This window comes from Hippoglossus hippoglossus, chromosome 7 (assembly GCF_009819705.1).
Source record: "Hippoglossus hippoglossus isolate fHipHip1 chromosome 7, fHipHip1.pri, whole genome shotgun sequence".
NCBI classification, from domain to species: domain Eukaryota; kingdom Metazoa; phylum Chordata; class Actinopteri; order Pleuronectiformes; family Pleuronectidae; genus Hippoglossus; species Hippoglossus hippoglossus.
Window position 1 is genome coordinate 10,176,828 of NC_047157.1, and position 15,115 is coordinate 10,191,942.

The 15,115-nt window shown below is 42.2% G+C and overlaps 2 protein-coding genes across 4 annotated transcripts in view; both read left to right on the forward strand.

Annotated features, from left to right (window-relative positions):
- mgll (monoglyceride lipase) overlaps positions 1 to 4,585 on the forward strand; it is a 39,239-nt gene extending 34,654 nt beyond the window's left edge. For both annotated transcript variants that reach the window (XM_034591856.1, XM_034591857.1), the window contains one exon: positions 661 to 4,585. In XM_034591856.1, coding sequence (XP_034447747.1) covers positions 661 to 768 — 108 coding nt within the window. In that variant the 3' untranslated portion in view covers positions 769 to 4,585. The remainder of the gene's footprint in view (positions 1 to 660) is intronic.
- Positions 4,586 to 10,416: 5,831 nt separating this feature from the next.
- Positions 10,417 to 15,115, forward strand: part of prkar2aa (protein kinase, cAMP-dependent, regulatory, type II, alpha A) — a 46,486-nt gene continuing 41,787 nt past the window's right edge. The window contains exons 1-2 of one of the 2 annotated variants that reach the window (XM_034591854.1): positions 10,417 to 11,078; positions 11,918 to 12,204. In XM_034591854.1, coding sequence (XP_034447745.1) covers positions 11,955 to 12,204 — 250 coding nt within the window. In that variant the 5' untranslated portion in view covers positions 10,417 to 11,078; positions 11,918 to 11,954. The remainder of the gene's footprint in view (positions 11,079 to 11,917; positions 12,205 to 15,115) is intronic. The other variant, XM_034591855.1, reaches the window with a different exon arrangement.

Here is a 15,115-nt window from a genome sequence, read left to right on the forward strand (position 1 = left end):
GAAGCCTTGTGAGTCGCATTTTCTAGACAAAACAACGCCTTTCCTATCTGTCCTTCAGACCCTAGTGGCAGCTGCTTGAATTCTTTCTAAGGGTAGGTCACAGTTTCTTATGAAAACAGTGCATTCATGTATGTGTGATGTTTGAATAAAGCTAATGGAGTTTAGGCTGTAATATAGTAAGTTAGGTATGAGAACAAGTTAAAGTACAGTGTATTGTATGCCACAGATGTACAGTCTTCTCAAACAGGCATTATCAGACAGGTGCAAGACTGAACTGCGATGTGACGCACACACACACACAACAACCAACTTCAAGATTAAAACCAGCCAGCAACGGCTACTAACAGTCACTATGTGAAGGCCACACATTCTCCCACATATTCAGCCCAAACTGCCCCTGCCCCCACCCCTGTCTAACATACTGCATTTGTTTAGAGTTCAGTTTCATTGCCATCTTCACAGACACACACACATTAATTCTTTCTCGATCCTTTAAGGAAAAAAGGATCTGTTTGACTTGATGTATAGTATTTCTATGTTCCTTCAGCTAAGGAAGATGAATACAACTCAACTTTGACTCCCAGCAACCTGTACAGCTTCCTACTTGTTTTTCCATCCTTTTCTCCGCCTCTCTCTTATTGCTTCGAAATGTCTCTCCAGGTCTATGAGGGAGGCTTCCACGCCCTCCACCACGACCTCCCAGAGGTGGCCGAGTCCACGCTGAAGGAGGTGACCAGCTGGATCACAGAGCGCCTCCCCGCCTCGTAGACTTGTAGCTTGTCCAACCCAGTTGACGCGCCAACGCACCAGCCCACCTCGTCCCAAGAGATAGGTTCACTTTCCAGTGGTCGTTCGGGCTCAACAGTATCACTACACCTTCTATTCTGACAAATACATAGGGGGAACAAAAACTCTTCTCCTCAGTGTGATAAAATTGACTTGAAATAATACAGCCCTTGTCAACAGCCCACTCATTTAAATCAGGTGATGGGGTCAGAAACCATTTCTTTTTGTAGATACTGAGCAGCAGTTGTCAGTAAATCCTAGAATCATCTATTTATTTCATCTGCATCAGACCCTTTCCCAAGCGCAACTCAAGCTCATTTAACTCATTTAAGCTGTAGTCAAGTCTCCATCTACGTGCAGGACAGATTTTCTTTTTTAAATTAGCAATGTGATATATCAGTGATCGTTTCCCTCTGAGGTCAGAGGTCAGGATCAGCTCGAGGACATACTGTGGGTTCAGTGCAGGTTTATTAGTTCATAAAAAGCTCCTCCTGCTGCTTCACAATATTAGTGAATTAGATTTGCCGTCTCAGGTGAAACTGTCATCTCAATCTCTCAGTTTTCTCTCCTCCTCCACTGCCCTTTTGACCCATGCAATTCTTATAGAGTTGCATGAAAGCGTATTGTGTAAACACTGGTGTCTCCATATTCATTTAGTTAACTTCCCCCACCAACCTCAGTTTTTTTGCAGTTCTTTTCTCCTCTTTATAATTTTCCCAATACTACGTTGACTAATATTTCTTGGCGAGTGAAGAGAAAGCAGACTGACAGGTGAATCTGTTTTGTTGGCCTTGTCTCTGCATTACAGGGAGAGCGTACGGGTCGAGAGGTCAAAAGTTCTCTCCTCTCTGTGACCTTTGACCTTCAATGTCAGTCACTGACTTCTCTGTTAAGAGTCACGCTTTGAAACCGTAACATCATTAAACTCCGGCTGCCGACTGGAGCACAGCTGGGAAACGAGAGGCACACATTGATCCGTTGATGAGGACAAGGGTAGATGTCCTTCACACACATAGCATCTGCCATTTCACCAATCCACTTTTTAGTTATATGGCTGATTGATTCCTCGCTTGGCCGAGCCCAGTGGGGATCCAGCCTCTGTTTCAGAACAATGACATCTCTTTCTTTTTGGAAAACAGGATGTTCAACAGAGTAGCTTACAGATGACGAGGGACTGGAAATTCTTGGCTTCAAAAGTACCCTTGAGGACTGCACCTACACACAACATCAATCTGTTATGGAGTCCATATGTGTGAGATAATCAGGTTTTAAATAACAGATACAGGGCCACTGCTGCCACTGAGGACACTGATGTGTTTTTACACATGACTCATTTGAGTCAACATATTGGCTTAGTTTGAGGGAAAGTTGGACCTTTGACCTCAGTGTTTCTAAAATTCAGCCAACAGCTCTGCACGTGTTTTATGTTCGATCACAAGCAACAGGAAAAGTGCATTTTCCAAACCTCTAAACCTGACCTGCAGTGAGGGGCTAATTCAACCCAGGCTCCTAATAGGGTTTCAACAAAACCACAGCAATAATATCATGGCATCCTAGATCTGTGGTAGCCGTTAATTATAAGCTACACAGACTCACACTGAGCTCATCATTGTATATTGTCGGGAAGACTGTAATTAGCAGGTATTGCTACATGTGCTACCTCTGCCTACTCATCAAGCATGAGAACGTTTCAGCAGCAGGAGTTTCAAAGTTCGTCCACTGCCGACATCAAACATAAGGATTAAACATTATCATCTTTATGGCGATTCAACATGTTAGTGTTTCTGTTTATACATGTCTTTACATTTAGTGATCGACTGTGTCACTCCAGGGTTGTATTTATTTTTTTCCGTCACTCTGAGTTCAAAGGGACTCATGCAGGGAGTGTAAGGGAGGCACAGTGTAGTATCCACGGTGACCGTTACCCACGCGTAACCACGGCAGCAGACCGTCAGCGGGGTAGAATTTTTTAGTAACCACGGTGATCACTGTAAGACAGATTGAGTGAGATAAATGTCCCCTCTCTCTCTCTCTCTCTCTCTCTCTCTCTCTCTCTCTCTCTCTCTCTCTCTCTCTCTCACTCTCTCTCTCTCTCTCTCTCTCTCTCTCTCTCTCTCTCTCTCTCTCTCTCACTTTCTCACTTTCTCTCTCTCTCTCTGTGTGTCTCCTTGTCTTGCCCTGTTTGACCTCCTCTGGTCACTTCTTTTCTTCAGTTGGTTGGAGCAGTTCTCTTTGTTCTGTCCATCACAGAGCCCCTTGTCCTACCACAGATTCAAATATGTTTTACTGTCAGCGACCCACACTGCCCCTAGTGGTCAATTAGCAGAAAAGCAGCAGGTCAAGTACATTTCTTCAATTTATTTATTTTTTAGCTGATTTCTTATAGTTCTTTTGGACATGAGCTCTCATTCATTTAACAGAGGTCACATCGCTTAATCTGCCATTGATTCGGGTCAAGAAAGAAATAAGCCGACATTTCCGAGTCTTAATGCAGGAGTGAGACCCATAATTTCGGGTTAATTGAGTGAAATCATTGAATTGCAGTGGAAAATTTGAGATTGATAAGTAGGAAAATTGAGCCAAGGCAAGTTTAAAATGTACAATTCCTACAAAAACGCAAAATAGGGTGCTTCATGTGATAGATAATGCATCAAATAAGAAATATAGATCACGAGATGTTAAACTAAAAGAAATCGTAGACACAGATTTTAAAAAACAAAAACAAATAAAAAGGAACAGAGGAGATTTCAGGACATAGGCGTCCTCTTCTCTTTTTTTCAGACCAGATATCAGGTCACAATGCCACTGTTGCAGTGCAGATAGAGATGTGATGAGTTCCTCGATCCCAGTAGGAATCACAGCCACTTCAAACACAATCTGCTGCTGATTGAGCTGCAGCAGGCATGAGACACACACAAAGGAGACACAGTCCCAGTTGTATTCATATTCCTAATAGCACCCCTGCTGTACTGCATCAGTGCAGTGGATTTAACCTGGCAGGAGCCTATAGGAACCTAACCTGTCAGACTACACAAGTGCATATTACCGCTGTGGTTAGATATGGGGGCGGACAGAGTGATGGAGATGGAGTGAGAGGAGAGAGAGAGAAAGATGGGAAGAGGGCTGTCAGTAACCATGGTAGCACCTTTTTTCTTATTTTCTCCCCCAGTTAAATTAACCTTTGAAAACCATGTTTTTGTTAATGGAGCACACGTTGCTGCTCTTTCAGGGCTGGTTGTCCTTTTGCTGCTCTGAGGATTCCCTTTTGTGTGAGCATGGAGATAAGAGAGCAAACAATTAACATCATCAGCTCACAGTGAGCAATAGGAGGTGCACACACAAACACACAAACACACACACACACGCTCCCTGAATTCAAATTAGACTGGTCTGCTGTTTGAGCTGGAAACACATGATCTCCAATAGGGCTGGGCGATGTGCCCAAAAATTATATCACTATCAAAATTTGTCAATATCGATAATTATCTTGATTAATGTTAACAATATATGGTGGACTTTTACTATATTGCTATTGTTAAAGAATGTATTGTGATAATTATTGATGTTATTTCATTGTCCAGCCCTTATTTCAATTGAAGCAAAAGATTATTTGTTTGAGCTTTTGAGGCCCAAATCTTTCATTATTTTTTGCGAAAGTGGTGGAGGAAGTCTTTGAGTGAATATATTCCATTTCTGCTCACCTTTATTTATGGTGTGCACCGATCCTCACGTGTTGTAAAGCCATGTAAACCTCCCATGTCCATGCCAATATCCTCTTCTCCCGGCATGTATGTCTACATAAGCATGATGAGTATGCAGGTTTGCTATGCTGACAGGTAGCCATGTACAGACACAGTGCTCTTTTAGTATATAGTCATCTTTTTGTATCCAGGACAGAGCTTCTATATTTAGTAAAAGAGATAATAACGAGGGCAGGAAACCATATAATCGAATTGGTCTTTTCTAATCGAGTGAAACTTATTTGTCCTGTCAGTTAGGTTTTTTTTTTTTTAATCTTGACTTTATGACTGTTTCTAAGTGAATAGCTGTTATATATGTTGAAGGACTAAAGGCCACAGGCCAGAGATTAAAGTGCACTGGGAAGGTTTGTTGCAAGGTTTGCATGAATGAAGTCAGTGCTCATGTGTCAATTGGAGAGGTTTTTTCTCCAAAATGCTAAAAACAATGAAAAAATAAATCACCTGAGGACCTAATCAAGTAACCCCTACTTGATATCTGTAAAATACAGGCGACCCAAGCTGTTAACGTGTAATAATTTCATACACTGAAAACTTGCTTTGATAATGCATTTTGGAATAAGACCAAATTCAAGTCATGCTGTTTTTTTTTCAATCAACATTATTAACAAATTAGATTTATTTGTAGTGAGTGAACTGCTTGTAATACACTGTATAAGAGCATAACATTGCTAACAACACTTGATGGAAATACACAAATCTTTTTTTTCATCTTGTTTAGAGTATTTAAATGAATTCATTTGAAGTATATATGTTACTAAGTCACTTTTTTATACTATGAAGCAGATACATGTAATTTTATTCTGTTGTTGCACAGCCACATGAAGATTCATAACACTTTCTGAGGTAGAGGCAGGTTCAGGATTGTGCTGTATGCGCATGTAAGATTGAAAAATGAACGACAGTGTTTCTAACTGGTTCTTGTTGAGTATTTTACCACTGTGTGTTTTAAGTTGCCGTCGTGTTGAAAACCCACGTGTCTCATCGCAGTTTGTCAGAGAACGATGAATGTTAAAATCAACTGATATTAATATTCTTTTATTTTTTAACAACTTATATTTCTATAAGTTTGGGGAAATTCTTGTTCTTCTGTCCACAATTTGACTTCACTATAATCTCTTCTTACAATTTTTAAATTGTTAAAACTGTCTCATAACAAAGTCAGTTTGGTCACAATAAAGTATGTTTAAAGACTAAATTGCAGATATCAGGTTTTCATCCAAGAGCTTCTTGTTTATTAGGGAAAAAAACTCAGATATATTTCCTTCAATATTCCACATTTTATGGGAACATGTGTTGTGTGTTGATCTATTTTTGGATTGTGGTCCAGTGTCTTTTGTGCCTTATTACGATGACGAATGTGTATCTAAGCATCTGGTTCTCTGACTGTTGTTATATCTGTCTCTGTTTCTGGTTGAGCAATTGCGTCCATCTGCTTGTCTTTTTCATGTCCGTCATGTCTGTCTGTCGCTCTCTGTCCGTGTTTCTGTCCAATCAGGAGTCTAAGCAGATTTAGGTCATAAGCTGTTTCTGAATCTTTCAGGAATTGACACAAATCAAAACAGTTGTTAATCTGCTTTGATACGCCCACAGTATCAAGAAACACAGAAGTTAACATTAAAGAGGACTGTCTCTGCTGCGGTTACTTTAATGGAACGATGACTAAATAACATGTAGAACGTGCCTGTTCTCCCTCATTGATTTCCAGCAGTGAACAACAGGAACCAGATATGGGGTTTATGAGTCCATCGCGGTTACTGTTTTGTATTGAATGGCTGCATTCCTTCTCCTTGTCCTTATTTGTACATGTTTGTGCTGGGAGGCTTTTGTAAAGGGGAAAGGGGGGGGGTGGCAATGCATTTCAAAGTTCCTGAGTCAATCCAGAAGTGTTCAGAAAATAAATAAAATCCTTATGTCGAATAATATTTTCAAACACAAAGTTGAGGCTAGTTAAGCAAAAACTATGAAGTGACATAGCATTCAAATATTCACAGTTGGCAGATCTGAAGACAAACTTTAACATGGTTTGTCTTCACCCTCACTGTGTATTGAATCTATTCTTCCCTGTTCATGAATAAACAAAACCTTATTCATACTTACTGGTAAAGATGCAACGTCACCTTCAAGGATTTTCGTCTGTGGAGGAAAACCCAGCTATGTGATGTAAAACCTCGGAAGATGAAGTGTGAACTGTCGAGAATATAGCAATGCTCCTCCCAGCAGAGACATCCAGTATTAATGTGATGGAGTTAAAAGTGCTGAAGAATAACATGACATCCAGCATCATTACTCATGAGAAGGGAGTTGGTGTTTTCAGGCAGCACATTATGGACCACATGAAGATCGTGTTACATCACATTCTGGAGTCTTCCTTATAAAGTAATGTGTTGTTTGATGTATTGCTGTTTTACTGGATGACCCTTGATTTGAAGGGTCCAGTGCTGATACTCAACCTCAACAGTGCATGATTAGTTGAATAGCAGTGTTGGACAGTTTCATTCAAGTGGAAAAAAACATTGTATATAAGATGTATATAGTCTAATGTAATAATGGACATATTCTCAATCACTGACGGCCAAACTGCTTGTTACTAGAATGTTCATACTCTCTGACAGAATAAATGATATGACTGTTTAACTGTGTTGCTTGTCTGGTATTATTTCACATCTTCTCTTCATTATCTTGTTTGGTTTGTATGTTTAGTGTTTGTTTGTAAGCAAGATTATGCAAAAACTACTTCAAAGATCTCCACGAAACTTGGTGAAGAGATGGGGGGCTGCAACTTCTGTGTAGCTTAAAATAGATAAACAAGTTCTGCTACATATGGCCTATTATATAAGTACTATAATAAATAATATATAGCATAGCACTATATAAGAATAATCATATGATTTATTATAGGAAACCTGACTGGCATACTTTTCATTGAATGCTAATCAGCTACATGATTGACCTTCCATTGCAGGACATATCCATTCATCCATCCATCCATCCATCCATTATCTATACCACTTGTTTTTTTTGGGGGGGGGGGTTTCAGGGGTTAACTGCAATGAAGCCAATTCCAGCTCCAGAGTTTCTGGACTTGGTCGACCTGTTTTCTATCGTGTTCAGGAAAAAAATCAGGAAAACGATTCAGGAAAACAGGAAAAAAGTGATTTGATTCATTCCAGAGGTTGGGCTTGTTTATAGTGGGATTTAAAATGCACACATCAGCCAGTAGATGGTGGTATTGTGTCACGGAATTCATTGACGACAGCCTGTATGGTTGTAGTGCTGATCCAGGCATACAGAGGCAAAGCATGAATGAATCAAAGATTTAACATTTATTTGGCTTTCTTTGTTTTTTGGGCTCAAACCTTTGTGAGACCAAGCAGTGATTTGTACATCAAACCCATGATCTACTGTATTTATCCTTGGTGGTGTTCTCCTCCATTACTGATCATGTTTCTCAGTCTGAACAGTGGGGGAAAAAATTACAAATTCAAATAATCAAAAGGAAATAGGCAGAAGAGCCATTACTGCTATTTTGAATCCCTGGAGAATTGGAGAGTAGAGTAGGGATGAAATACAACAAGGTTTGCGGGCCAGACAACCCTCTGTTATTCTACAGTTCTCATCATTACTGTGTTTTCTCTTAGTTAATCGCTCTCCTCTCATCCTTCATCCTAAACCAACACCTTACAGTGACTAAAGAAAGTCTATCATCAGTCCAAGATGGAGATGTTTGGAGAGGACAGATGATACAACATGCACAGTACATATGGCCAATCCTCACAAAATCGTGAGTTCAAAGATTTCCAACAATAAAATTTCAAATAGGCATAAATATAGTCATTTTCTTTTACAACATTAAAAACAAGGATTTAGGTAACCTGGACTATTGATCTCAAAACATATATTGACACTATATTAGATATTTATTCACATTTAACAAGCCCTTGAATAGTCTAATTTCTTCATTAAATATTAAAAACAATAACAAAAAAACAACAATATTTCATGATTACCTGACATATTATAAAAGCTACGCTGCAAAACTGTAATAACGAAACTTACATGTTCTTCACAAATTAAAAAGTATTATTGATTAACCTCTAAATTAGCCCTGGGTTTCTGCACGTTTCAGAAATGAGATGGAGGATTCTGGGAATGAGGATTAGTAATACAGACAGTGCACACATTTTCACTGTATCTCTCTCTATCTATCTTTGCCTGTGCTTCCTCTGTCCGCTGTCTCTCCCCTTCTCTCTGAGAATGTAGGCTACAGCAGCTCTCTTTGAGACATTTTTGGCATTTACTGGAACCACATTAGCAGCGACTCCCATAGGATGGCACTTCAGGGAAAAGCCAAGACCAAAGTTCTGACTGCACATGTGAATATTCATCTGTCACGTTCAGTGAGGGTCCAACCGCCACTTGTTCAAGTTGCTATGGGCCCAGCGGGGATCTCTCTTATTGCAGGCTGATTACCATACAGTACATACAGCAGTGATTATTTATGACAAGGGAGAACAGTGAGATTTAGCAATTTAATTCCCCATCATCTTCCCCCCGAGACTCTCATACCAATGTGTTATTTCTAAACTGTATTCCCCCAGCAGAGGGAGCCTGCGGGCCTGTTTTGTGTTTGTTGGATTGAAAGACCTAGGCCAATCAGCGGCGGGTTCAAGGAATTAAATCTGGGCTCGCTGTGGCCATGGCAACGGCTTTACCTCTGTGACAGCTGAGGAATGGAAATGGAAGAAAGGAGATGCTACGTGGACTGTGGTGGTGCTTAGCAAACTATCAGACTGGGTGCATATAGATCCACCCTGGGTGAGCCTGTCACACTTCAACTGGATCTTAACTGAGTGTGGGTCTGGATTCACACAAAGTAAACAAGAGCCGGAGGATGGGGGGGGGGGGGGGGGGGGGGGGGGGACGACAAGAACCATTTGTCAGAAGGCACTGACACTGTATGGGCAAAAACGGACAGGAAACAACTCACTGATTTACTTAGATGAAACATGATTCAGGAAAAGATTTGATATTCAAAGGATGAGCCTGCTTGTCTTATCTGAACGGCCCTCTGAAGAAACTTGACTGTCAGGAAGGAAGGAAGGAAGGACTGAATGACGGAAGCACAGAAGGATGGTGGGTTAGGGAAGAGAGTGAGTGAGTGAAAGGAGAACAGAAGGAAGGGAAATGGGCCGGGGGAAAATACCAGAGAGATTTTAGATGTCACGAAAGAGGCCTTCAGTTGAAGAGCCGCAGCTGTACAAAGGTGTGTGATGTTATCAGTCTGACACGAGGAAGATAATCAGTTGAATAGTTTTGGTGCAACATAATTAAGCTTTTGTTTTCAAGGCGCAGCACATAGCATTAACATAAGGTTAGATAATCCTTTATTAGTCTCACAATGGGGACATTTGCTGTGCTGCAGCAGCGAAGAAGACAGCCAAAAACTAGGCATCAGTAAAAGTAATAATGAATAAACATGCAGTATAAACGCAGGGAAACATGAAATTATTATAGAATAGAGATATAAAGTCAAATGTAATCAAAAGATATACATTGTGAACAGAATACAATATAATAATTCTGAACACATTTTTAAAAAACAGTAAAGGGTGTGAATAACAGACCTCTTATATATCTTTTTATAATATCATTTTAATTTGCCCGTTTTAAGAGATCCCCCATCTCACTGACACTTCTGTGGGTGTGGTTCTTTGCTGGCTGGACTAATAAGGTCCTGCCTCCGTTCCCGCCTCTACTTGCACGACCGCACCCGATTGGCTGGGATATTCCCAACCTCGGCTCTGCTTGGCCGCGCGTCCCGTCGATCAATGTCAAGCGCTGTCTGCTCGCCGGCCACGCCTCCTCACGCTCGCCAGTGCCAGCGGTGAATTACAAGTCAAACTGTTGTGTGTCGTCTGGAGGAGGAAGCGTGTCTCCTCATCGCTCTTCCCGGGCTTCCCCTCGTCAAACCAGCCGCTGGAAGAGCCTTCGACAGACGCGTCCCGTCGGTAACCTCACGTCGCGTTCACCGGGCGTCGTGGCGCTGCGCTGTAACCGCCGACTTCAGGATTTGTCACCCGGCAGCCGCGGCAGGATTTACTCGCGTCCCGAGGAGAGTCGCCAGGCAGCCGCTAAGAAGCCCTGAGCAGCTCGGCCAGTTAGCCCGAGAGCTAGCCTGCTTACCCCACCTCCTACAGCCACAGCAAGTCCCACCCTCGCCGAGTGCGTGGACGTCGTAAGAGGCTGCGGCGGTGAAGTCGAGTGCGTCCCCCCCCCCCCCTCCTCCTCCTCTTAACTTAGTCAGCATCGGTGTACAGCTGGTCGGCAGGAATAATACAACACAGGTCGACCCAGCGACGCGAACCTGGACATTGTTGGCTCTAGGTTGAACAAGTGGTCTCTTCCGTGGAGGGATACGGTGGCTACACTGGCAAAGAGACTGGCTAGAAAGAAGCGGCGAGATAAGGGACAACAAGGAAGACACCGAGAAGGAGGGGACTGGCTAGTTGAGCCGGGGAGACAGAACCGCACGTAAGTGACACACTGTTAGCGACCTTAGGTTCGCATACCACACGGCTTACAGGTCATGTACGGCTTGCTATGATTCCCCTGGAAGCCCTTTATCCGCGGCTTAGCTCCCGCGGCCAGTGCGTCAGACTATCCAGCGAGCTAACGGTTAAGGCTTTTCTTAAAGGTGGCACACTAGCTAGGCTAAGGTGGCTAATGCCTGGTGGGTGGAAAGTGGGGCTGTATCTGCTGCAGCCATTATTCTCCAGCCAAGGTTGTGTGAGATTAGTAAGTGCAGCCAATTGCTCAGCTCACCTATCTGTGCATCGACCAGCAGCCAGTTGACAGGCGTATTAGCTAATTAGCCGCTTTGCTAGCTAGCGCCAACCGGCCACCCACCCAAGTTGACAGCTCCGTTTCAGACGATGCCAGGCAGCGATGTTACTGGAATGCCACGAGTTATCTGTGGTGCCCACAGAACACGTGAGGCTCCTATCTGCTCTGTGCAGCCGTGGGGACGGTGTGTTCCTTGGCTCAAGCTCAGATAAAGTGGCCGCTCAGTGACACAGCAACACTTCATGTAGTGCATCACACTACCCTGCTTATAGATGGCAGTGTCAAACTTGATGCTCAGTTCTTTTGTTCACCAGCCTCTCCCACTTCATGCCGGGTGTCATTCAAAGCTGTTTTCAGCCACTCACCATCCACAGGTCACACACCGGCACACAGTGTGCTGGCACAGTCAAAGGTTTTCTTTCAAGTTAACAAGCAGGCAGTTAATTGTCACACCACAGCCCTGTACCAGAAGCACAAGAATGTCTCTGTACCAAAACAAACTCTGACACTTTTCTCTCCTCCTGTAGATAGAAGGCAAACACCGCCACCGAGCCACACACAGCCATGAGTATTGAGATACCGGTGGGGTTGACAGAACTGCTGCAGGGCTACACTGTGGAGGTGCTGCGACAAAGGCCGTCAGACCTGGTGGAATTTGCAGTACAGTACTTCACCCGCTTGCGAGACACCAGAAGTCAGGATGGGGCCAGTGCTGTCGGCAAAACGGGGAAAGGAGTGATGTTTGATGGGGAGCCAATGCAAACAGAGTCCAACGGAGAAGATGATGATGACGATGAGGATTCTGACTTTGAGCGTAAGTAGATGTTTGGTTGTTATGATTATCAGTTGTGTCGGACATGTCTGTGTGTGATGCTGGACAGAATGAGAGCGAGCATATAGACGGAGTGGGGTGGGTGTGTGTGTGGGGGGGGTGTGAATGGGCTGGACAGGGAAGTAAAGAATGTGAAGATGAGTCCTGAAACATTGCCACTGATGTAGTCAGAATAAATCTCATCACTTCTTCAGAGAGAGATTTCTCTCTCTCTCTCTCTCTCTGTGTGTGTGTGTGTGTGTGTGTGTGTGTGTGTGTGTGTGTGTGTGTGTGTGTGTGTGTGTGTGTGTGTGTGTGTGTGTGTGTGTGTGTGTGTGTGTGTGTGTGTGTGTGTGTGTGTGTGTGTGTGTGTGCGCGCTCATCACATTCCCAAACACATATTTGCGCTCAAAAAATTCCATCGAGCAGGTAGTTCCACAAGGAAGCCCTCACATGCCACTCATCTAACCTGCGGCCTCTCCATTCTTATTTTCTGTCCGACTGTCAGGATCTGAACGCATTTTTTTTGCAGTTAAATGTCTGAATTCATCAACTATACTTTTCTAAATATTTCAGGAACTACGAAAATATATTATCCCTGCAAGTGGAAATTATGCTCTGACAAAGCAATTCGCATAACACTTTTTTATTTTCTTAGCTTAAATTAGAAAGTTGTTGCACAGTATTGAACAAGAGCAAACATTGAAAAATAACAAATGCCACATGCAGTTAGACTCTGAGCAACAGCTATAAGTGAGTAAAAGCAAATTTATTGTTTTTAATGTATTGAAGAAAATCTTGGCTGCGCATCCAAATTTTCAATGACTACCAGCAAACCCCCTGTCCTAACCACTTGTATCATATTAAAAGTATGTGTTCTGAAAGTTAAACCCATGAAAGGAAACTGAACTCGACTCAGTTGTACAAGTAGAGCCGGGCTTTTTAAAAAGTATTTTCTCAATGAATGAATGAATGATTTGTGATTGTTTTTTAGCAACAGTTTATTTTTATGTTAAAATTTAGCCGCTCACACACTCTGCACGATATAATGTAACAATCAAGGTTGAACAGGGTATGTTACTTTGTGCAGATGCCTCAGTCCTCGATAGACTGACAGAAGATGTAAGCTGGGCTCAGCTCTCCTCTGTGCTACTGAGAACAGCATGTCCTACATAGCATCAGTGTGCTGTGGAGCCAGGGGCTTTTACCTTGTGAATGGGGTTCTGTGTTTTCTCAATGAGTTGTTCGTCTGTGATGATCCCTGAAAGAGTCACAGGTGTATGTTTTTAAAACTGCAAGTAACATTTTTAAGCTAGTGAAAGAATTTCACAATGCTTTTTGTCAAGCAACATAATCCAAATGCATAAGTGATGATTATGACTCCACAATGTGTCTCATGTCGGTATTCGGAATAGTCCAGGGTTGAATTGTATTTGTTTTAAACTTTAGTTCTAGTTTAGCTCTTTATCAATTATAGGTTAACTATATTCATCATGCCCCATATGCAAATATTCATCTCTGCTGAAAGGAATATTGGCCAGCCTTGTTGGTTGGTACAAGCTGGCTCAGGGTAAATGGGGGATTACAGTTTTGGTTTCTATGCTCATGCAAGTGGGGTTTGGCTCCTTTAAAACATCTGTGACCTCAGCTGAGGGATCTGTGTGTATGTGCACATACACATTACCTCTGTGTGTGTGTGTCTGAGTGCTCTGTGCACATTATTGCTGCATGTGTACGGGCATGTTTGTGAAAGCAAACAGATGTGATATGACTTGGATTTCACACCCGTTCAAATTCCAGCCTGGTGAAGCAATTCTTCCTAGTACATTCTGATTAATGATCAGTTGTTGAGTATTTCTATGGCTTATTCAAGGTGGCAATAAAGGGACAGGGAGCTGATACTGTTTCACTCCAGGAAGCAACTTTTGCCTGGATGCTGTGGGTCACACACATGACATCCATGACATTGGATTATACAGCCATGCTTGTGTTGACTGTCCTGAGGCATTAGTTTGTGATGGGAAGAATACAGTCCTGTATAGTGAAAGACATCATGTGCTCTTGCCTGACTACTCTTGTAGCCTATAGGTATAAAGATGCTATAAAGCCACCAGTTCAACTGCCGATGCTCCAAAGTGGTTTGGTCTTGTGCAAAAAATACCAAAATAACTTTCTAAACTTGGGAGTGCAGAACAGCCATGGTGTTTCTTAGTTCTTAGGTGACTCATACCCAATCGCAAACATTGGTATGCAGAACCGTCTTCTGACAATAAAATGATAGTCACAGTGTTAGTACCTTGAATGGTAAAGGCTGTATCACAGTATGCAACTAAACTTGAACAATTTTAATGGTAAAGCTATTTCAAGTTTCTGTTGGCTGAAGGTTTTTGAGAAGGTGACCTTGTAATCACAATGTCCGGTCAGTGATGGATGTCATCACTTTTCTTTCTCTGGTGTTATTTTTTTGTCAGATCTGTACTGTGAAATATCCAATCAAAAAAACATTTTATCCCATATAGTACCAGTATACAGAACGCAGTATTGGTACCCAACGCGACTTTTATCGGCATTTTGCAATTTGCATTTTCTGTTTTGTTGTGGTTTTCATCCCTTCTGTGGGTGTTGCATAGTGCATACTTTAATATTTCCCCATCACTAGTTTGTAATTTATATACTGTTGGTTTTGTTGTAAAGTTTGGAATATCTCCTACACGGATTTAGCATACTAAATACAGCAGCATGCAGGCTCAGTGTTGGCTAACGCTACTTAAAATGCTAAGCTAATGTCAACCAAGGCAATGGAAAATCCAGTTATCTACAACAACACCTTAGTCCAACAAGCTAATTAATTACCTGAAGATGTCAATTCAGGTTTTAGTGATTCCTCACTTGACCATTTGCTGCTCAAAGTGTC